The following is a 25,043-nucleotide window of genomic DNA, read 5'->3' as shown; positions in this document are numbered from 1 at the left end:
CCTGGGTAAGAGAAAATGACAATTAAGCCCCAAATATTAAATTAATAACATTTAGGTCCTTAATAATTTTTTTGAAAAATAAATTAAAAATATTAAATCAAATAATTGTAAATTGAATTTTTTTAATTTCAAATATGATATTTAAATTTTACATGTAACTCTCAGGATGGGTTTGCATCAAGAGAAAAAAACTATGAAAGAAAATTTCTAAAAATTGTAAATCTTTTTATTATTTTTTTAAATTTTTCTTCCTAGTTTTCTTTACCCATATTTGTGGGGCTAGTTTGCAACTAAATAACGTTTTGGTTTATAACTGTTTGAATTAATATTTGTAACTCATTTCAGAATATTTTATTGAGGCTTAACTGCCATTAATTTGATCTATTGGGACTTTACCGCTATTCTCTATTTTTATTTTTTAAAATTTTTCTCCCACTTTTTCTTTCTTAAAAAAGAATCTTACATTTTGTAGACGACTTTGCTTTTCCATTTCTTAATTTCTTCTTTATTTTCTCTCTTTTCTCACTGTTGTTTCCCGAAAGTTTCTTCTTCATTTTTTTGGATAACCATTTAATAAAATGCACATATTCATTACTTTATTAATGCATTGCATGTTTTAAAAAAAATTTATAATGCGGAAGATGCCAACAAGTTTCTTCACAAATAAATACACTACTGATCGTCACGGCATATTATATCGTTGACGAAGAAAAACAATATAAATTTATCCAAAAAGAAAAAGAAAAACAATATAATTAATTGATATATATCTTTTATCGCCAAGAAATCTTGACGTATACCTTTTAGAATAAGAATCATCAGTAGATTATTTTTGGACAACAGAATCATGGGATGATTAGCTGAACCAAAATATATAATACACACAACACACACTCATGCATCCATGATTAGGGTTGAAGTAGGCCAAGTAGTATTAGGGGCTTCTTATTTATATCTAGTTTTAGTCTATTTATTAATATTTAAATAGGCCAAACCAAGTTTAAGCTTATATAAAAACTTTAATTTGCTTTCTGTCACTAGAACTTGAAACCACGCGGGAGATTGAATTACACTGAAACTCAATCTTAGGCATGCAATAAATCACTGAGAATTGAGAAAAGAGAGAACCTGAGAGGGACAGGGAGACTTCAAGCATTTATTTATTCTATGTTTTTCTCTAATGTGTGGGACTAACTCCCAAAGCACCAATTTGACCAAAAGAAAAAAAAACAAAAACAAGAAACTCCCAAATGGGCTGGGCCCAAATCCACCAAGAGTAGACTAAATTAATCAAATAGAGTTGCATTTATCATTATTTTAAAAGATTGATTAGGTGTATTCAAAAGAACCTTCTGGATATTCTTATGAACACACCCTGACGAGGCACATTTAAAAGAGGTTAAAACAAGAACAGAAAAACCAGTAATATCGCTGATCAGTTTATGATCAATTCACAATCAGTATCTTGAACTGAATAAATATTCAAAACCCTACCTGAGTAATCTGAGAATCCGACTCAGGAAAAAAGGACAATGCTTGTGAGCTCTTGAAGCAGACAGATGGAAATGTGTCCTTATATTGGGTAAGCGGAAGTGCGAGAAGGTTTGAACATGGTTAGGTGTATAAGTCTAGTTTTCCAAGTCTTCTATTGGAATGACACAAATCCATTGAAAATTCCGAAGACTGAGTTTAACTTTCGAGTAAAATAGAAATATTTAGGGAAAATGATAAAAAAGTCCCTTTGAAATATATAAATAATAATTTGATCTCGTAAAATGTCATAATTTTTCTGAAATTCCTAAGAAATTTTCTGTCATTAATGAATTTATATAAATTACCAAATTGGTCTTATTCAAAATAAATGATTCACAACTTTTCTTTTTATATTCGCAACTTTATTTTTTATATTCGCAATAATGCAACAACAAATCATAACTTCACATGTTAAATTTTTTATTTGCTGTTATATTATTGCGTATATAAGATGCAAAGTTGTGAATATAAAAAAAAAGTTGCGAATTATTTATTTTTAATAAGGGTAATTTGATAATTTATATAAATTTATTAATGATAGAAGAAAAGTCTCTAAGGACTTTAAGAAAATTATGATATTTTGAAAGATCAATTTATCATTTATATATTTGAGAGAGATTTTATTATCATTTTTTTAAATATTTATTGTTTTGAATAAGTAGGTAATTTATTTGAATCGCACATTTTCCAAGTCCTGTGTACATTTATCGACAACTTAAAAAAAACAATAAGTGAAAATTTCTTCTAAACTGATTCTCTAGTCTAATCACGAGATTACTAAAATGATAAGACTGAATTAATGAGTGTGTCGTTAAGAAGCTTCGATATCAATTTCAACTATAAAACTATCAATGAGTATAAGCAGAGGCGGACCTACGTTTAAATGAGGGTGGGGATATGCCCCCCTCCCCTCAATTTTTGAAATTACCATGTTAACGTGTGATAAGTTGACATGATGCCCCCTCTCATCTGCAAAACTTGAACCCCCTGAGCAAGATTGAAGAAACAAAACGGGTAGATGGATTCGAAAAAGTGAGATAATAGATGAAGCATTAGAGAACCTTATGAAAGCTTTATATTTCAATAGCGGGTTTCAAATTGAGTTTGCATGCCGGAAAATGAGAGACAATGTTCGATAGAAGAAGAAGAAGAAGAATAGTGGAATAGGTTGGATGTGTGGGCGATTGCGTGCAAGAGTGGAGCAAAATAAAAAGGGGATTTTTTTTTCAAAAAAAAAAACATGAAGAGAGTGTAATCAGTGGGTGGAGTTTTATTAGTAGGCATTTTTTATAAGTTATGTTTGGCCTAAAATATAGGATATTTAATAGTTCTTATTTTTTTTCAACTATATCTTTATATTTTTATTTATTTTGAAAAATGGTCTATTAAAATTTCAATTATCATTATTAAGCTATTTCTATAAGATATTTAATGAAATTATCATTAAAAAGATATATGATTTTTTTAAAGATTAAAATTTTAACTAATTATTTTGAGAATCATAAAATAATTACTAATACCCTATAGCATGGACCAAATGGAATAAGTGTGAGTTTAATTATATGATCATTTAATTGTTTGTGATTAATTAAAAGTTGGTAAAAATTATTTAGTACAGTAAGATTATAAATTCATTTATTTATTAATGGAAAATATAATTTTTTATAACATAAGTTTTTTTTATTACTCATGGTATTTTTTTATTGAAAATAATTATATACAAAACAGATACAAAATATAGGCACCTTTTTCTATCAAGAATTTGATAAAACATTTAAATATATTGTTATAATATTATTATTACTTTTTTGAAGAAAATCTATTAAATATTGCCCCCATTGGGTTAAGGTCTTCGGCCCGCCACTGAATACAAGATTGTTGGGAAAATGTCATGAACGATCATGTTTCTTGTGTTCAAGACACGTGGAATGAAACCAAACAAGTGATGTGGAAGCGAAAATCGGAGGATAGTAATATAAATATGAGGAAGATTAACTAGCTTTTAAAAAAAGTTCTGTAAATTGAGAAGAAAGAACAAGGAAGAGCTATTATTGAGCGGGTCAAACAACAAAGGGGCAAAATTTTCCACGCTGAGGGACGACCTGAATATTACGCGTGGGAGCACACAAGACGTCGACAGCTTTTAATTGGAGAAATTTCCCACGAGAGTCACGGATGATCTTGGCGGCCTCACCTCTAATAAACAAGCTTAATCTATTGCAGTGCGAATTACTTAACCTATACATGCTGTTTCCTCAGAGTTTTGCAACAGTAATATGGTATTTAATAGGAAGAAATCCATAGTCCTTTTTTTCTTTTTCCCCCGCATTCATTTAATCTGGATTCTTTTTGAATCGGGTGATGATCTTTATTAGCTAGAAAATCCCACAGGCAAGAGCATTGCGTAAGTTAAGGCAAACGGAAAACCACAGATTCCTCTTTCTTTATATCATCGCAAGTCTCCACTCTGAATTTGTGATTTTCCGATTGATTCATGTTTTCCATTAATGGTCATAACACAGTAAAGATCGAGTATTCGGTGAGGGTCATTATATATCCCAAAACTGCGGTAGCGAAAGTTGAGGATAGATCCAAAGAGCTCCACACCGTCTAGTTTCTGAACAAGTTATTGCATATAACAATCTGACGTTAAAGCACTACTCGCCGAGCTGGGTAGCGTCAGCTTGTAACCCGAGAGGGGACTACAAGGCAGTGAAACATGGCTAGTGTTTGGCTGGACTGGGCTGTTAGTTGCTTTGTGCTGGCTTGCCCGCTCCAAGAAGAGAGTTGAGCCATGGGATTTGAGCGAAAGCTTGGATCTCGTGGCTCCTGGACAAGTGGGGACTGCGTGAGGCTGGTTTCACAGAACAGCGAGCACCTCTGGCTCTCTTCAGTGGAGGGATTACAAGTCGCTGCTCTTCTGGCCCACAATGCCCGGTTGGCCTAGCTCCCTGGACCACTGTTTTTATTTATTGCCTCCTGCGGAATGGGCTGGGTCGAGACGATGTGGTTTTATTTGTAGTGCGAACTTCAATAAAATGGATCATTTTAAATTAATTTCTCCATTTACATGCATCAAAATTTCATTGATCTGGTCTTGATTTAGATTCAAATTCATATTTTATCCATGTTTGAACATGCATGAGAATTTGTATTTAGTTCATGTTCCATTATAATTTTTTACAATTTCAAAATCTTTCTAAATTATAATTATTTGAAATTTTATTTATCCCAACCCTTTTTTTTCATGTTTTTTTATTATCAGTGTTTTTTCTTACTCTCACTTCTCCTAGTATCTCTTGTCCTTGTCTTTCACTGAATGAAAAATGGAAGATTAATTCACCACTTATAATTGTTTTGAATTTCAACTCATTTTCTCTTCTACTAATTTTTTTTGACATTATCCAAATAAAAAATTTTAAATACGTAAATTTTACATCTAAAATTTAAATTTAATTAAATTCATCAATCTAAATTTGTATTACCAAATTTTATCCCTATCCAGAATATTTGAAATTTTAATTATTTCAACCTATTTGTTCTTTTCCATTGTCGGTGCCTTTGTCACTTTTGTCTTTTCTCTTATCTCTCATTCTCATTTCTTGTTAATTGAAAAATAATGTGATCATACTCCCAATTTTTAAATCTCAACTGTCAGTATTTCGTTAAATTTTTTTTTTTACTTTACACAAATAAAGGATATTAAATGTATAAAAATTTTAAATCAAAAAATTAATTTCAAATCTGCCCCTCCAAACACCGAGAAAACAAAGAAATTTAATTGAGAAAACTTTAGTGGCATGAACGGTAAAGGCACAAACAACCAAGGGGCATCAAGGACATGAAACCAATTGGCAGAGACTGGGATCAATTATTGGACATCACACACACGCACAGAGGAAGGACGTACTGATACAAACGTATATACAAATGCAGGATCATGAGCAATACATATAAACGTATACCGTTACTTCATGTTCTTGATGGTGAGGTTATTGCAGTCTGATCAGCAGTCCTGAGCATGCTTCTTCCTCTGGTTGAAGAAGAAGAAGAAGAACCAATCGCATCCACTAAATTCCTGTACGTTTCCTTGGAACACTGCGTGCCCCTCAGCCATCCTGATCTCTCTGATAATCACTTTCTGTGTGTGTGTGTGTGTGTGTGTGTGTGTGTGTCTGTATATATTCCTCGCCAAAAGCTTCTGTTCTCTCCAGCTCTGCCTTCGCACTTCCTTGTTCTGCTTCTTCACGAGCTTATATAGTGATATCTGGTCAACCTTCTCTCTCTCTCTCTCTCCCCCCCCCCCCCCCCCATACTTTTCTTTCCCCACTAATATTTTTTCAATTTCTCAATTTTATTTTTGTTTTTTTTATTGTTGACTTCTATAAAAAATAAGAGAGATTTTGATATTTTGAAGTTTCGAAATTATGAAAAATTTTTTATGACTTTTCAAAATTAAAATGATGCAATTGTGATTTTTTTAAATCATAAAAAATATTAAATTTCACTATTTCAAGATTTTAATATATTGAAATATTTCTTATTTCATATAAAAATTAATGATCCAAAGAAACGAAAAATAAAATTAAAAACTTTGGACATTACAAGAGACATATTAAAAGCCCCTAGCCTGACATGCCCTTCATCACTGCCATTGGGGTGCAAATCCATCACAACTGTGGGGTGCTCTCTGCTTTCCTTCAGAGCGTTAATCTTAAGTACATTAGGGTACCACTACTTAATTACTAATTAATCTCTTTACCTTATGCATCCATGGTTTCACCTTAAGTCATGCAATCTATTCAACGTTCTTGTCGTCTCCCCTTTCTTGATATTTGGTCTTACCTCTCAATTCTCATATTATGACTTTCGCTCCCTCGCCCTGTTTATCTTGCATGTTATCGCCCTCCTGATCAATCATCTCAAAACTCCTTTTCATTGTTTCATGGAGCATTCCAAGCTCACCGAGACTTTGATGATTCATCCTGCGAGTTTTGGTGAAAATTAATCCTAGAGTGTTCGGTCTTCTGGCCTTAGTGATGAGACTTGTTAATTCTTTAAAAGAATAATTAACAATGGGCATTATGGTCATTTCCTTTCAAAACTATTTTCAATTTAGCCCCTTAATCCTATAGTAAATTTTTAGAATTTGTTAGTTCTAACTTGATATAAAGTCACATTTGGGGTTGTATATTGAAATTCTCTCTTGAAAATTTAAGCCTAGGATTGAAACTTAATTTTCATACTAAAATATACCCTCCCTTCCTAGTGTGTTTTCTCCTTCTCAATCTCGACCCTACAGTCACCTCCATATCTTCTTCTTCTTCGTCTTCATCGCCTTCTCCTTCGTCTTTGATCTCGCAACCACATTGGATCTCACAAGCACTATTGACTGGATCTTGCAACCACTGTTACTGGATCTCAAAGCTTCTCGCCGCTTGAACTCGCATCCACTGTAGTCTCCCTGTCAGTGGTCCAATCTCCATCTCCCTTAGTTATTAGATTATCTTTATTTTAAATTTTTTACCTAGCTATTAAAATAATAGCTTATTAAAAGTATAAAAATATTATTATATCCAAATCTAGCCATTCAATTTTCATCTAGACGATTCAAATTAATTGGTTTATTTAATGGGAAAATGACAAAAAAACTATCTTTGAAATATGAAAATAATAATTTACTATCTCAATATGTTTATTATTATTATTATTATTTAGTCCTTAGGAATTTGTTTATTGTTTAGACTAAAATATGAAACATCGCTCGAATAGGTCACAAAGTTATTTGGGTTGAGTAATTGAAAAGTCAGGCCCAATCTAAACAAAGGGTTGGCCTCGAGCTCAATAGAAGGTCACTATAGAATAAACATGTCGAAATCCTGCTAGTTATGAACATTGGACCGTTGGCACATAAAGACATGATCCTGAGTGATTCCAAAATCTATGGGCATTGTGCCTAAGTATCTCGGTGAGACGGGCTAATTACAAAAAATGAAAAGCACTTGTAAAGACTATGTGGTGAGTTTCTTCAACTAAACATTTTAGGTCTTCAGGAAACGACTACCACCACTCTGATACTATAAATAAAAGACGAAGACACAAAAAAAAAGTGAATCAACACTCAATATATCAAAGACTCATATTCTGTACCTTTAGCCTTTAGTTTTATTAGTTAGTTTTTACTTTCAATCTAGTACTTGTAACCTTTTTCACATTTTAATAAAAATCAAAACACTTGTCATACCAAAGTTTTGTGTATTTTTTACATTCGAGTGAATTATGATAAGGAAGTTCGGGACTCATTTTTTATCAATTAAAACTCAATGTCTCTGACACGCCTGGTATTTATTGTTCACATTGACGAACATTTAATATTTAAATTTTTGACGAAATAACATATTTGTCTTCAATAATCATTATACATTTAAAAATAACTACTTTGATTATGTTATTGAATAAAACAGAATAAAAAATGATGATTTTCTTTTTTCAAATAGACAATTCAGCCTGACACAATTAATTTCTTAAAAATTTTTACGGGCCATATTTTCATTGAAAATTTTAGTGAGAGAGTTGTTTTTGTGTGTAATTTAAGACTGATCCTCATTGGAGAGTCACATAGCGATGGTATATCTGTTAGAAATTATCTTACAATTAAATGCTCCAGGTCATTATCTAAGAAATTATCTAATCCCATCATGGTCATTCTCTAACAAAGAACGAAAATGTCATCACCTAAAGGAAACAGAGCCTGACGATATTTGTATTAATAAAAGTGACTTTATAATTAATTCATTTACCAGTCATCCAACGTTGAACAAAAGCCTGAGCTAAAAAAATGTCAGTCTAATATATATGTATATATATAGGCCAGAAGCTAGTCAATTATGTGAGAATTTTATTAGTAGACAATTTATAAGTATTTTTATAAGCTCTTTAAACTTAAAAATATGTCCTAACCCTAACGGTAAATAATTGAGACTCAATTCACCTAAACTTTTGTTTATAATAAAAAGGTACAAAAAAGCTAGTGCCACCAAGAGAACAGGAAGCCAATTGGCATAGACTAAGATCTTTTAATATTATTGGCCATCACAAGTTCTTCACACGCGCACAGAGAGGAAGGACTAATACAAGCATGACTCCGGGATTACATTGCCTGGCGAAGTACTTAATCTATACATGCTGTTTTATCAGAATTTAGCAACATTAATAATATGCTATTTAATAGGACGCCAATCCGATCCATATATCTTTTTCCCCTTTAGTCATTTCTTATTGAATCAGGTGGTGATGATCTTTAGTCAGTAATAATAGTAGAATATCCCCCGCCCAAAGAGCATCTCGCATAAGATAAAGCAAAACTCTAACTTTACTTCTATTCCTACGACAGAAAACCAGAGATTTCTCTTTCTTTAGCGTCGCAAGCCTCCACTCTGAATTCATGATTTCTCGAATTCATGTTTGCATGCATCATGATGACACAGTAAGATCATGTATTTGGCGAGGGTCATTATATATCAAACTGCAGTACAGAAAGCTCAGGAAAGATCCAAAGAGTCCCACACCATCTAGTTTTCAAGCCAACTTATTCTGTATAGGCAACGCCGTTGGTCGAGTCCAGAGCAACTTCTGCTTCTTATCCGAGATGGGGCTTAAAGACAGTGAAATACGGCTATGACTCAAGTTAGGTTGGTCTGGAAGCTGCTCCCAGGTAACTTGTCATCTCCTCGTTGAGAGTTGGACCATGGGATTGATTTCAAGTTAAAAATATAAGGGCCTATAGTAAAAATGCAAATAAAGTATAAAAATTTAAAGTTATATTGTTTCTTTAGCAAAATATAATAAAAAACCAGATCAAAGGCAAAATGTCAGCAACACATCTTTTTGGGTTCCTACATAATTTTTTTTATCTGTTTATAAAAAAAAAAAGACGTCCCGCTCTCTTTGTTTTATTTTTGGTTATATGAATATATTATTATATTTTAAACTTTTGCCTTCATTCTATCACACTCTTATAATTTGAATTTATTTTGCATATGATATATTTCAGCCATAAAATATTGATTTTCAAGACGACCAGACATGGTTTTATCATTTTTTTTCAGTGTGGAGATGAATAAAATGCATCATTTTAAATTAATTTTGACCGTCCTATCAATCTATACAAGAATTGTTCTTTTCTTTTACAGAGACAGATACTAATAATTTGAAGCTGTAAACTGATTGAACAAGCAACCTCCTATTTACAGAGAAGATTACATGTATATCATGAGGCTACCAGACTATTAGCAATATATATATAAATATGCATGCACACCCACACACACATATCATATTTATACATCACATCATTAAACTTTTATGACAATTTTTTCTTTTTTCCATCTATTAAATGTTTGTAAGAAAAAATTTGTTATTAATATATATATATATATATATATAATAAGGTCAAAATTAAAATTTATAAAGTTTTTAGACATAGTTGATGAATTTTAAAATCTTCTTTGATTCTAGTAAAATATATTAAAAAAATTTATAAATGGAATCAGAAGAGTATTTGTGTACTATAAATAGATGTAGATTTTCCAAATTATCTAGATCTATATGACAATTTTCATTCTGTAAGGAGATATATTCATTGTATACAAGCATAGCAGAGCAAATTTCCTGTTTAGATCTCACGTGAGTCAGTTTCGAACTCATTTTAGAACCCTCTCCAAAAAGGGTCTCGCAGATTTTACCATCCATTTTTTAATCATTAAAAATAATTGGCAAAATTGATTGTTCTAGGTTTTATGTTCAGGACAAGCCATAAACTGATATTCTGCGAATAAGATAAGCCCAAACAACGAAGGATCAGGAGCAAAGTCCGTACCAAAGATCCCTCGTGCTTATGAAAAAAAAAAAAAAAAAAGACCAATAGAAATTAAACAACTATATCAACTCCTTTGATCTAGAGCTAGTAATTCAATCAGATCAGACTTATTTGAATCGCACTCAATTCAAACTAAGTTTATTTAGATTGAACTTAAAGTATCTTATTTCTTCTAGAAAGCTCATATAGTCAAACTCAGCCCTAACACCTTCGAATTTTGAGTTATTTGGGCTAGCCTAAATGCTCTAAACTTTTTAAAAATAATTTTTTCTTTATTTTTTGAACCACTTTTATTTTTTAAATAATTTTGTTAAGCATAAAATATTATTTTAACTTTAAAAGGATAGAGTAAAAAATAATAACTTATCAACTTTTTACTTAAGTAGCTCAATCACTATTTTATTGTATTATATGTAATTTATTCATGAATTTTTTATTTACTTGTAAATTAATATTTTAGTTGTTTAATATTACTCTTATCATGATCATATATAAATATTTTATATATTTGAATTAAATTATATTATTTTAATTATGATCAAATTGATTTCAATTCAATCACAGTTAGACTATTAACTTATAATCATTGCCTTGATTAGTTTAATGTTTTTAATACCTTTTAGATAAATTGTACTTTTTATTTTTAAGAATAATTTATTATAAGTAAGAACCCTGATTCATTATTGAAATGTCAATAATTTGGAGTCTTGTCATTAATGTTCTTATGGAGCTCTAATTGTCATTTTCCAACTAAATTAATTTTCATTCTCCCTTTTGCTCATTATATGTGAGGATCTTATGAGTTGTAATTGAACTATTGAGATAAACTCTTACGTTCAGTCAGTAAAATTGGTTTCTCATTAAATTCGAATATCTTTTCCTGTTCTCATGGAAAACGTTCAGGATTAGGGGGGAAAAAGCCAATCCTAGGTGTTCACGGTTGAGATACTTTAGGGTAATATTTAATATTTTACTTTATTTACTTTTCATATATAGTAACGTGAAAATTCTCTTGTCGGAAGATATTATAGAGGTTCAATTTCAAGCCCATGAAAATTCTGAAAGCCTCTCGCAGTCAAATTAATCTAGAATGATTTTGATATACACAAATCAAAATGCAAAAATAATTTTATTAACAACAATGCAAAAAAGTGCAACCAGAGTGCGTGCCAAGAGACCACGTAGGCAACTGGCAGAGACTTTTATCAATTGTTGACTCTCAAAAGTTCGACGCACAAAGTACTCATAATACAATCTGTATAACTTAAGTATAACGAGCAACGTAAAAGCACAATCACGTATACCTCAAACCGATAGGTCCAAAGCCTATTATTCTAGCAAGTTTTCAGCGAGAGCAACAAACAATGGAGGTGGATTTCCGAATAAAACAGATATTATGACGCTGAATCCTACTTTCACCATTTTGATCAACGCACGAGTGACAGATAATTTAGACGATCTTCTTCTTCTATCCATGGCCAAAGAGCTCGTAGCTGATGCAGTTTCACTTCCGATGACCAAGCTTGAAGAAGAGGAGGAAGAAGAAGAAGAAGCAACATTGAAATAACCCTTTTCCCTGTTCTCCAGAATCAAAGTCTTCACACAATAAACATGGTAGCAATAGTTTCCACAAGACGACACATAGGACCACCCTCTGAAAGCCTCCTTGCTCTGAACATTATTCAGATACTTCCTCTTGCATTTCACACATTTAGAGGGCGCTTGGTCTTTAAGATTCAGCTCCACAGTGCCATTAGGATCAGACATGGTTCTCTTTAGGTTCATGCAACAAGGATGCAAATCAAACTTGTGTTTGGAATATTGGTCATGATACAGAAACCCTCGGACGTCCTGCCCGCAAGAGTCGCAATATCGGCTGTTCGGTCCGCCCGGCGGTTCCCAGATGAAGTCGAACCGGCGGTTCCCCATGAACAGGTGGATTCTTGGGCGGTCGGTGGGCGAGCCGTGGCACAGTGGTCGTGAAGGACGAAGGGACAATCAGTTTCGCGGCACTGGTACCTTGGGCCAAACCCTAGCTCCTCGCAGCCACTGCATTGGAATGGAGCTCCTTCGCTTTTCAGTATTATTGGATGCTGAAGATGACATGGGTGATTCATCGTCTCTTCAAAATCACTTCCCATTCGCTGCCAACCCTCCTCTCCTTTAAACTTTCTTCTGCAGCTTCTTGACGATCGTTTATATGTCCATGTATAGCGTCTTTTTTCTGTTCAACGTAACTTTCTTGAGAGCTATTCCCTATATATAAGCTGAGATTTATGAATTTCTATGAAGTTTTCATTTTAAAAGGAAATCTTCATGAAATTTACCAACCTTAGCATGAAAGAATTTAAATTCCACATAGATATATAGATATATATCTTTCTTTGTGCAGCCTTTTTTTTTGGAAAAAAAAATGACACTTCTTGGCTAAAAGAAAATGACAATTAAGTCCCGAATATTAAATTAGTAACATTTAGGTCCTTAATAATTTTTTTTTGAAAAACTAATTAAAAATATTAACTCAAATAATTGTAAATTGAATTTTTTAATTTCAAATACGATATTTAAATTTTACATGTAACTCTCAGGATTGGTTTGCATTAAGAGAAAACTATGAAAGAAAATTTCTAAAAATTGTAAATCTTTTTACTATTTTTTAAAATTTTTCCTCCTAGTTTTCTCTACCCTTATTTGTGGGGCTAGTTTGCAACTAAATAACATTCCGGTTATAACTGTTTAAATTAATATTTGTAACTCATTTCAGAATATTTTATTGGGGCTTAACTGCCATTAATTTCATCTATTGGGACTTTACCGTTATTCTCTGTTTTTATTTTTTTAAAATTTCTCTCCCACTGTTTTCTTTCTTAAAAAAGAATCTTACATTTTGTAGACGACTTTGCTTTTCCATTTCTTAAATTCTTCTTAATTTTCTCTCTTTTCTCACTGTTGTTTCCCGAAACTTTCTTCATTTTTTCGGATAACCATTTAATAAAATGCACATATTCATTACCTTATTAATGCATTGCATGTTTTTTTTTTAAAAAAAAAATTGATAATGCGGGAGATGCCAACGAGTTTCTTCACAAATAAATACACTACTGATCGTCATGGCATATTATATCGTTGACGAAGAAAAACAATATAAATTTATCCAAAAAGAAAAAGAAAAACAATATAATTAATTGATATTTATCTTTTTCGCCAAGAAATCTTGGCGTATACCTTTTAGAATGAGAATCATGGGTAGATTATTTTTGGACAACAGAATCATGGGATGATTAGCTGAACCAAAATATATAATACACACAACACACACTCACGCATCCATGATTACGGGTTGAAGTAGGCCAAGTAGTATTAGGGGCTTCTTATTTATATCTAGTTTAGTCTATTTATTAAATATTTAAATAGGCCAAACCAAGTTTAAGCTTATATAAAAAATTTAATTTGCTTTCTGTCAGTAAAACTTGAAACCACGCGGGAGACTGAATTACGCTTGAAACTCAATCTTAGGCATGCAATAAAATCACTGAGAATTGAGAAAAAGAGAAAACTTGAGAGGGACAGGGAGACTTCAATCATTTATTTATTCTATGTTTTTCTCTAATGTGTGGGACTAACTCCCAAAGCACCAATACCCAAAAAAAGAAAAACAAAAACAAGAAACTCCCAAATGGGCTGGGCCCAAATCCACCAAGAGTACACTAAATTAATCAAATAGAGTTGCATTTATCATTAATTTTAAAAGATTGATTAGTGCTTTATATATTTAACAAAATCAACATCCCCATCAAACCAAGTCGACCTTGTGATTCTGTATTGATCCAGTCAAATTAAATAGATATGTGTATAAAATACATAGAGAATAGTCAGTATGACGATGAACATTATTATATTTCTTTATGGAAGAGAATGAACATGACATAATCTTCACTTTTGACCAAGTGTAACTTCTCCACGCAAAATACCAACCTATCATTAATTTACATTATATTTTTGGGCTCATCAAACTCAAAGTGTAAAAGAATATCAATCATCTTGAAAAAACCGAAAACAAGAGAAAACAGCATGAGATGCAAAAAACCAACTAGGCCATATCATTATCATCATCATTTAATTAATGATTGAAAATGTTGGTAGGGAAATAATAGTGCTAACTCCAAGGCAATCAGGCACACGGTAATTATTACAAGACTTGCAAAAAGGATTATCATTACTACGAGCAATATAAGAATTCAAACCTATTCGTCAAGGCCATCAATTTCGCTGGCAAGGTGGTAAGGGACTGCCACAGAGACCAGAATTATTTGCATAGCTCTCAGCTGGCACTTGTGGAAGCTTCGGTACTGGACCTATTAAAAGATTGTTCGTCACAGTAAATGTCTTCAGCCTTCCGAGCTTGCTCAATTCTCCAGGAATTTGCCCACTGAATCGATTCCGATCAAGTCTAAGGGAATTGAGATAGCTGCAATTTGCAACACTCTTGGGGATTTTCCCGGAAAAGTTATTGGAAGATATATCAAGAGTTACCCCATATGGAAGAAGAACATCAATATCTGCAGGAATTTTCCCCGAAAGTTTGTTCATTGACAGATCCAATCCTGATAAGCCGGAGTAGTTTTGAATGCCATGTGGAAACTGGCCCTTGAGCCCCATGTTTGACAGCTTCAGATTTATGACTCTATTCTCACGAGAGTTCCAACATTCGACACCAGTGAATCTGCAGATAAATCCTTCTGTGATGTTGTTGAAATCCCAGGAAGACTTCAGATAACCATACGGGTCTTCAAGTGAATCTTTTATACTTTTCAAGCAGAAGATATCAGTCACAGTCCCGTAGGTCATGACGCTACAACTAAGTAGGAACCAGAAATTAACGATAAGAACACAGACAGTTCGGCTGCTCAGAACCATCTTCATCCAAGAACCTTCTGGATATTCTTATGAACACACCCTGACGAGGCACATTTAAAAGAGGTTAAAACAAGAACAGAAAAACCAGTAATATCGCTAATCAGTTTATAATCAATTCACAATCAGAATCTTGAAGTGCATAGATATTCAAAAACCTACCTGAGTAATCTGAGAATCCGACTCAGGGAAAAAGGACGATGCTTTTGGAGCTCTTGAAGCAGAAAGATGTAAGTGTGTCTTTATATTGGGTAAGCGGAAGTGTGAGAAGGTTTGAACATGGTTAGGTGTATAAGTATATTTTTCCAAGTCTTCTATTATAATGACGCAAATCCATTGAAAATTCCGAAGATTGAGTTTTGACTTTCGAGTAAAATAGAAATATCTAGTGTTTTGAATAACTAGGCAATTTATTTGAATAGCACATTTCCAAAGTCCTGTGTACATTTATTGACAACTTAAAAAAACAATAAGTGAAAATTTCTTATAAACTGATTCTCTTGTCTAATCACGAGATTACTAAAATGATATGACTATTAATGAGTGTGTGGCTAAGAAGTTTCGATATCAGTTTCAACTATAAAACTATAAATGAATATAAGATTGTTGGGAAAATGTCATGAACGATCATGTTTCTAGTGTTCAAGACATGTGGAATGAAACCAAAAAAGTAATGTGGAAGCGAAAATCGGAGGATAGTAATATAAATATGAGGAAGATTAACTAGCTTTTAAAAAAAGTTCTGTAAATTGAGAAGACAGAACAACAAAGAGCTGTTATTGAGCGGGTCAAACAAGAAAGGGGCAAAATTTTCCACGCTGAGGGACGACCTGAATATTTCGTGTGGGAGCACATAGACTTTGACAGCTTTTAAACGGAGAAATTTCCCACGAGAGTCACGGATGATCTTGGCGGCCTCACCTCTAATGAACAAGCTAAACCTATTGCAGTGTGAATTATTTAATCTATACATGCTGTTTCCTCATAATTCAGGAACAGTAATATGCTAATTAATAGGAAGAAATCCTTTTTTTTTTCCTGCATTCATTTAATCTGGATTCTTTTTGAATCAGGTGATGATCTTTATTTGCTAGAAAATCCCACAGGCAAGAGCATTGCGTAAGTTCAGGCAAACGGAAAACCAGAGATTCCTCTTTCTTTATATCATCGCAAGTCTCCACTCTGAATTTTTGATTTTCCGATTAATTCATGTTTCCATTAATGATCATAACACAGTAAAGATCGTGTATTCGGTGACGGTCATTATATATCCCAAAACTGCGGTAGAGAAAGCTCAGGATAGATCCAAAGAGCTACACACCGTCTAGTTTCTGAACCAAGTTATTGTATATAAGAATCTGACGTTATAATGTCGCTCGCCGAGCTGGGCAGCGTCAGCTTGTAACCCGAGAGGGGGCTTCGAGACAGTGGAACATGGCTAGCGTTCGGCTAGGCTGGGCTGTTAGTTGCTTTGTGCTGGCTTGCCCACTCCAAGTGGAGAGTTGAGCCATGGGATTTGAGCGGTAGCTTGGATCTCGTGGCTCCTGGACAAGAGGGGACTGCGTGAGGCTGGTTTCACAGAACAGCGAACACCTCTGGCTCTCTTCAGTGGAGGGATTACAAGTCGCTGCTCTTCCAGCCCGCAATGCCTGGTCGGCCTAGCTCCTTGGACCATTGTCTTTATCAATTGCCTCCAACGGAATGGGCTGGCTCGAGACGATGTGGTTTTATTTGTAGTGCGAAGTTCAATAAAATGGATCATTTTAAATTAATTTCTCCATTTAAATGCATAAAAATTTCATTGATTTGGTCTTGATCCAGATTCAAATTCATATTTTATCCATGTTTGAACATGCATGAGAATTTGTATTTAGTTCATGTTCCATTATAATTTTTTATAATTTTAAAATCTTTCTAGATTCTAATTATTTGAAATTTTATTTATCCCAACCCTTTTTTTTCATGATTTTTTATTATTGGTGTTTTTGTTACTCTCACTTCTCCTAGCATCTCTTGTCCTTGCCGTTCACTGAATGACAAATGGAAAGATTAATTCATCACTTATATTGTTTTGAATTTCAACTCATTTCTCTTATCCTACTAATTTTTTTTACATTATGCAAATAAAGAATTTTAAATATGTAAATTTTACATCTAAAATTTAAATTCAATTAAATCCATCAATCTAAATTTGCATTACCAAATTTTATCTATATCCTAAATATTTGAAATTTAATTATTTCAACCTATTCGTTCCTTTTCATTGTCAATATCTTTGTAACTCTTGTCTCTTCTCTTATCTCTTATCCTCATTCTTGTCAATTGAAAAATAATGTGATCATACTCCCAATTTTTAAATATCACCTCATCTGTATTTCGTTAATTTTTTTTTACTTTACACAAATAAAGGATATTAAATATATAAAAATTTTAAATCAAAAAATTAATTTCAAATCTATCCCTCCAAACACCGAGAAAAAAAAGAAATTTAATTGAGAAAACTTTAGTGGCATAAACGGTAAAGGCACAAACAACCAAGTGGCATCAAGGACATGAAACCAATTGGCAGAGACTGGGATCAATTATTGGACATCACACACACAAACACACAGAGGAAGGACGTCTTGATACAAACGTATATACGAATGCAGGATCATGAGCAATACATATAAACATATACTGTTACTTCATGTTCTTGATGGTGAGGTTATTGCAGTCTGATCAGTATTCTGCTTCTTCCTCTGGTTGGAGAAGAAGAAGACGAACCAATCGCATCCACTAAATTCCTGCACGTTTCCTTGGAACACTGCGTGCCCATCAACCATCCTCATCTCTCTGATAATCACTTTCTGTGTGTGTGTGTGTGTGTGTGTATTCCTCGCCAAAAGCTTCTGTTCTCTCTGGCTCTGCCTTCGCACTTCCTTGTTTTGCTTCTTCACGAGCTTATCTAGTGATTTCTGGTCAACCTTCTTGAGCTTCTCTCTCTCTCTTCATACTTTTCTTTCCCCACTAATATTTTTTCAATTTTTCAGTTTACTATTCATTCAATGCACATGTTCAGTCTTTTATTAACGTCCATTGCCTGTTTTTAAAATGCTAGACTCTTCCATATCTAAATATAAAGGCTAGGTATTAACTACACGGATTAAGAAGATAAATTCAGTTTTTCTTTTTTTGTAACACGCGTATTAATTCTTCTAAAATACTCATTCTTTTAAGGGTTAGGGGTCTCTAATGTGCCGTTCTTTAATATTCATTGTAATGCCTTAAGTTCTCAATTTTGTTTTTTGTTTTTCTTTGACTCATTGGATTCTATTTAAAATAAAAGATATCTGAATATCTTGGAGTCCCAAAATGATAAAGATTTGTATTTTTTATGATTTTTCCAAAATAAAAGGGTATAATTCTAATATTTTTCTTTAAAAAATTGTAAAATATATAAATCTTTATCATTTTAAAACTTCAAGATATCCAGATGTCTCTTATTTTAAGTAGAATCCAATGAGTTAAAAAAAAAATAAAAAACAAAATTGAAAACTTGGAGTATTACAAAGGATATTAGAGAATGGTACATTAGAGGCCTCCAACCCTACTTTTAATCATCTACATTAAAAGAATATACATTTAATTAGTACAAAATATACTCTTTAATTAATTAGCTCTTACATTTAGGATGGGAGAGTGATTCCGTGCTCAAGATGCCAACAAGTTTCTTCGCATATAAAATACGCTATTGATACCGTCATGGCTGAGGGCATTCATTTTCAGATTAAAGAAGCATTTATAGTTAACATATCTTTGGCGCCATCACTTCTAATCAATTACATGCTCACTTCTGCCAGGCTTCCGCCGCCATGTACCCGCACTCACAGGCTAGGAGCACTTAATATTTTTTTTTTAAATACTTTTTATAATACTTCAACTTTTTAATTTTATTTTTTATTTTCCTAAATTATTGATTTTTATATTAAATAATAGACATTTTCATATTTTGAAGTCTCAAAACTACAAAATTTCTTTTTTTTTTTGACTTTTCAAAAATTAAATGATGCAATTGTAATATTTTTCTTTAAAAAATCATAAAGAAATATTAAATTTCATCATTTCAAGATTTTAAAATATTGACATGTTTCTCATTTCATATAAAAATTAATGATCCAAAAAATAAAAAATAAAATTAGAAAATTTGGATATTATAAGAGACATTAAAGGCCTCTAGCCCGACATGCCTATCACCACCTGTCATTGGGGTGCAAATCTATCACAACTGGCGGGTGCTCCTTGCTTTCCTTCGAAGTGTTAACCTTAAATACGTTAGGATGCCACTACTTAATTATTAATTAATCTCTTTACGTTATGGATCTATGGTTTCACCTTAAGTCGTGCAATCTATTGAACGTTCTTGTCGTCTCCGCTTTCTTGATATTTGGTCTCACCTCTCATAACATGACTCTCGCTACCTCACCCTGTTTATCTTGCGTGTTATTGCCCTCCTGATCATCTCAAAGCTCCTTTTCACCGTTTCATAGAGCATTCCAAGCTCATTGGCAAATTCGATAAGTCATCCCGCGAGTTTTGGTGAAAATCCTAGAGCGTTCGGACTTCTGGCCTTAGTGATAAGACTTTTTAATTCTTTTAAAAAAAATAATTGACAATGGGCGTTATGGTCATTTCATTTCAAAACTTATTTTCAATTTAGCCCCTTAGTCCTCTAGTGAATTTTTAGAATTTGTTAGGTCTTATATTAAAATTCTCTCTACAAATTTAAGCCAAGGATTGAAACTTAATTTTCAAACTAAAATATACCATCCCTTCCAAGTGCGTCCTCTCCTTCTCAATCTCCACCCTACAGTCACCTCCATGTCATCTTCTCCTTCATCTTCATCTTTCATCGCCTTCTCCTTCGTCTTTGATCTTCCCAAAGCTTCTCGCCACTTGAACTCGCAACCACTGTAGTCTCCCTCTAGCTGATCCAATCTCCATCTCCCTTAGTTATTAAGATTATCTTTCTTTTAAATTTTTTACCTAGCTATTAAAATAATAACTTATTTACAATATAAAAATATTATTATATCAAAATCTAAGCCAGTCAATTTTCATCTAGACGATCCAAATTAATTGGTTTATTTAATGGGAAAATGACAAAAAACTGTCTTTGAAATATGAAAATAATAATTTACTATCTCAAAATTTGATTATTATTATTATTTAGTCCTTAGGAACTTGTCTAGTATTTAAATTTTTGACGAAATAACATAGTTGTCTTCAATAATTATTATATATTTAAAAATGACTATTTTGATTATGTTATTGAATAAAACAGAATAAAAAATGATGATTTTCTTTTTGCAAATAGACAATTCAGCCTGACACAATTAGTTTCTTAAAAAATTTTACAAGCCATATTTTCATTGAAAATTTTAGTGAGAGGTGTTTTTGTGTGTAATTTAAGACTGAGCCTCATTGGAGAGTCACATAGCGATGGTATACCTGTTAGAAATTATCTAACAATCAAATGCTCCAAGTCATTGTCTAAGAAATTATCTAATCCCATTATGGTCATTCTTTGATAAAGAATGAAATGTCATCTCCTAAGGGAAACAGAGCCTGGCGATATTTTTATAATAAAAGTGACTTCATAATTCATTCACTTACCAGTCATCCAAGTTTGAATTGTTTAGTACAAAAGCCTGAGTTAAAAGAAGCATATCAGTCGTGTGTGTGTGTGTGTGTGTGTGTGTGTGTGTATAGGTTAGAAGTCAGCCAATTATATGAAAACTTTATTGATAAACAATTTATAAGTACATTTGTAAGGGCTCTTTAAACTTGAAGTTATATCCTAATCCTAACAGTGAGTCTCTGAGACTTAATTCACCTAAACTTTTGTTTATAATAAAAAGGTACAAAAAAGCTAGTGCCACCAAGAGAACAGGAAGCCAATTGGCATAAACTAGGATCAATTAATATTAAAGGCCATCACAAGTTCTTCGCACACACAGAGAGAGGAAGGACTAATACAAACATGACTCTAGGATTACATTGCCTGGCGAAGGTAAACTGATAGTTTTAAGTTCAGGACAAGGTAAACTGCAAATAAGATAGCCCAAACAATGAACGGTCAGGAGCACGGTCCGAACCGAAGATCCCTCGTGCTTATAGAAGAAAAGACCAATAGAAATTAAACAACTATATATCAGCTACTTTAATCCGCTTATTTTCTTCAAACTTTTATTATCAGTGTCTGTTACTCTATCTTACTTCTCATCTCATCTCTCTTCCTTGTCTCTCTCACCAGTTGAAAAATAAAAATAAACCCATCAATACGCTACCAATTTTTTATTTCTACTTTAAATCTTAGTTTATCTTCATTATATATCTTTAAAATTTCTTATACAATTTTTAAATAAAAATTTTAAATATATGAATTTTAAATATGAGATTTTAATTTTAAGATTTAAATTCATCAAATCCAAACGCTGTCATGATATATTCTAGTTGTGAGTGATAATCTAGAATGATTTGAATCAAGAAAGCAGAAGTGAGATGTTGGGTGCGCACACACACACGTCTATCTTGGTTACGAAGTGATGCCGAGCACAGATTACAAGGCTCAACAAATTTGAGCTTTCATGCTCGTAAATAAATCTGTCGTTGTAAGAGAGAAACTAACCCAAGTTAAGATTTAATTTCTTGGCCTCTTCCCTTTTCATGTTTATCAGAGGTTCATGCATGAAGTTGCTATTTCTAGGGCATTAGACACTACAAGAAAACAAGGGATTTGGGACGGAATTTTGTGACAGAACATAAAGAGTCACAAATGCATCTCAAATTTGTTCCAAATTTTGTCCCAAATATTTGTCACGGATTTTGGGACACCAAATTCTGTCCCAAAAGTTTGGGATGCAATTCGGGACACAATTTGGTATTCCAAATTATTGCGACGGACTTTGGCATAACAAATGGCGTCCCAAATATTTGTGACAGAAAGTGTGACTAATTTATTTGTCCCAAAAATATTTGTGACAGATTTTTGGGACAGAATATTCCTTCACAATGGATTTTGTCCCAAAGGCGTGACAAAGCCGTCGCAAATATTTAATGATATATATTTATATATTTTAATTATAATTATTTTTATAATAAATATGATAGCAGGTCCATTTAATTAATATGAAATTATATAATTTTTTTAATTTTTTATTTAATACAAATGTCAATTTTAGTAATATTTTAAAAAAATATATTTATACTAATTTTTGTTGATTAATTTGTATTATTTAATTATATATTATTTGATTAGAATAATATGTTATTGATTATAATTAAAGTTAAAATGATGAAACACAAGGTTTTATAAATTGTTAGTTTGAAAATTATTGACAATAGCTAATAAAAATAGGTAGAACGGAATCTTTGATTACACTATTTTGTTTATAGTTAAAATATAAGGGCACATTTCAATCTTTGATTATAAGTGATTTACCTTTTTTAACAATCTCATCATGGTAAGAGTAATCTTGTTTAACTTCTCTACTAATCAAATTATTATCTTGCTTAGAATTACTATATACACCTCACATTTCTTAAATCTTTATTTGACCAAATATTCTATTGAATAATTAAAGTTTTATTTTTGATATAGCACGTGGGAGGTCATCCAATAGATTTATAAAATCTTCAATCCAATTTATATTAAAAAATTGATTTATAATGTAAATAAAACTATAAAATATTAATTTAAATATTTTAGACATTATTTAAATATATTACATATATATTTAATGTTAAAGTACTGTCAAAGGATGATACCTAGAGTAGTGGGTGCTTAGCTATTTACCTTGCGTGATTTTTTTTTCCCAATCAAACAGTAAAAGTTAAAAACTGATTGTTCAAACACAAACCCATTGGATAAAAAAAAGTTCCCTCAACTATCGTGCTAATGTGATATAAGCACCACAGAGTTCCATTTTTTATTTAAATAATTATTGTTTCAATTAACAAAAGTCCAAATATCAGGATATTTCCCTCCCTCGGTTCCCTCGTTCATTTCGAAGAAAAGCTAAAAAATCCCTTTTCTCCCCTGTTACTTCTCATTTCTGCAGTGGGCACTGTAGACCTCGTTCATTTTCTCCATTTTCGGCGGTAAGTCTTTTTTTGTTCCTTTTACAACTCTCTTTTTATTTCTCTCTTCATTTCAGCAACTTGCCCTAATTTTTTCCCCTTCATTTCTCAGTTATAATAGAGATTCTTTCCATGATTTTATCTGACTTGGGGTTTTAAATACGCACTTTTGAAGGCTTTCAAGCTTTATATTCAAGTGTGACGTTGTTCTATTTTGAGATTTTGCCTAGGTTTATCTCTTTTCTACTTTAATATTTGTTATGTTGTCATGTGGGAGCTGCTATTGACTGAAAAAAAAGTGGGCTGTTATTTTCTCAAATTTTATCTTTTTTCTACTAATTATAATACATCATTTTTGTATTTTAGTGTACTCTTGTGGGTCATGTTGGTCTGCTATGAAAGGATTTGTCTTTCTTTATCTTATGATGCTGCCAAATTCTTGTCGGTCATGTATAGGATCAAGAATAAAATATATCTCTCCATTTTCCTATTTATGAAACAACCTTCCTCATTGTTGTAGCTCGTGCGTCTTTTTCTCATTAATTAACTCTAATGTTCTTCTAATCACCTATTCTTCCCACAAAAAAGAAAAGCTAGTGTCCTATCTACATTATTATTCAACCTCCCCTGCTTGTTTTGATATTAAAGCATTTTACTTTGATACATGGAAATTTTAGAAGCCTGACCTTGTTCCCAAATTATCATGCATTAATTAAACAAAGAATGTGGCTGTAACACTCCACTATAATCAACTTGTGCCTCTTGCTCCCAATCTCTCCCACCTACAATAACTATGTGTCAAGTGTAAATATTTTCTTATTTGAAGACTATTGGTTCATATGCTTATACCTTTATAATGTTTTAGACTTGTTCATTTGTAATTATATATCTTGAATTCTTTGGTTTATATATAGAGTTGTATATTGAATGAAACTCACTCTAAATGAATCTCAAAATAAAATAGGGAGGAGAATGGATGCTCTAAAAAGTCGTAGATGGATGTATGATAGAATAGATTCAAGATATGGATACTTGACAAAAGAATTTATTGAAGGTGTCAAAGGGTTTCTTAATCACGCATGTCAATTGCCTCCTTACATAGATTCAAGAGAAATTAGCTGTCCATGTGCTAGGTGTAAATGCCTAAATCATCTATCTCTTGACAATGTAAAGTCACATCTCTATAAATATGGGTTTAAGGTAGATTATTATCAGTGGACTAGTCATGGTGAAGAGTCTATTGAAGCAAGTACAAGCCTCAATCCACTAAATATTAATGAATGTAATTCTTATGATCAACTTGGTGAACATTTCATACGCTATGAGTCTATAATGATAGATGCAGCAGGGCCAAGCTTTAGGAATAACTACAATGACAATCTGGAAGAGGCACCAAATCCTAATGCACAAGCCTTTTATGAGATGTTGCATGCTGCACAACAACCCTTATGGGAAGGTTGTGATGATTGGTCTCAACTTGCAGTAGTTGTACACTTGCTAAATATTAAGGCAAACTCCAACATGTCACATCAAACTTATAATGAAATTTCATGGTTTGTGAGGGCTATGAATCCTAAAGGCACTTGTATGCCAAAAA

General features: G+C 32.3%; 2 protein-coding genes across 2 annotated transcripts; both read right to left on the bottom strand.

Moving 5' to 3' along the window:
* Positions 1 to 11,740: 11,740 nt before the first annotated feature.
* On the bottom strand, positions 11,741 to 12,340 carry LOC129295117 (uncharacterized). The gene has a single exon (XM_054933593.1). The coding sequence runs from the start codon at positions 12,338 to 12,340 to the stop codon at positions 11,741 to 11,743; it is 600 nt and encodes a 199-aa protein (XP_054789568.1).
* Positions 12,341 to 14,348: 2,008 nt separating this feature from the next.
* Positions 14,349 to 15,603, bottom strand: LOC129295122 (probably inactive leucine-rich repeat receptor-like protein kinase At5g48380). The gene is made up of 2 exons (XM_054933598.1): positions 15,488 to 15,603; positions 14,349 to 15,368 (listed from the first exon to the last, which is right to left on the bottom strand). The coding sequence occupies exon 2, from the start codon at positions 15,332 to 15,334 to the stop codon at positions 14,672 to 14,674; it is 663 nt and encodes a 220-aa protein (XP_054789573.1). The 5' UTR covers positions 15,335 to 15,368; positions 15,488 to 15,603; the 3' UTR covers positions 14,349 to 14,671.
* Positions 15,604 to 25,043: the final 9,440 nt, after the last annotated feature.

The sequence above is a fragment of the Prosopis cineraria genome, unplaced genomic scaffold, assembly GCF_029017545.1.
Source record: "Prosopis cineraria cultivar Desert tree isolate PC_DT_omini unplaced genomic scaffold, ASM2901754v1 PC50, whole genome shotgun sequence".
NCBI lineage: Eukaryota > Viridiplantae > Streptophyta > Magnoliopsida > Fabales > Fabaceae > Prosopis > Prosopis cineraria.
This window is presented reverse-complemented; position numbering and strand designations above follow the sequence as displayed.

Excerpts from the sequence above, each read along its gene's own strand:
- LOC129295117 (XM_054933593.1), bottom strand. The coding sequence starts at position 12,340 with ATGGGGAACCGCCGGTTCGACTTCATCTGGGAACCGCCGGGCGGACCG.
- LOC129295122 (XM_054933598.1), bottom strand. The coding sequence starts at position 15,334 with ATGAAGATGGTTCTGAGCAGCCGAACTGTCTGTGTTCTTATCGTTAAT.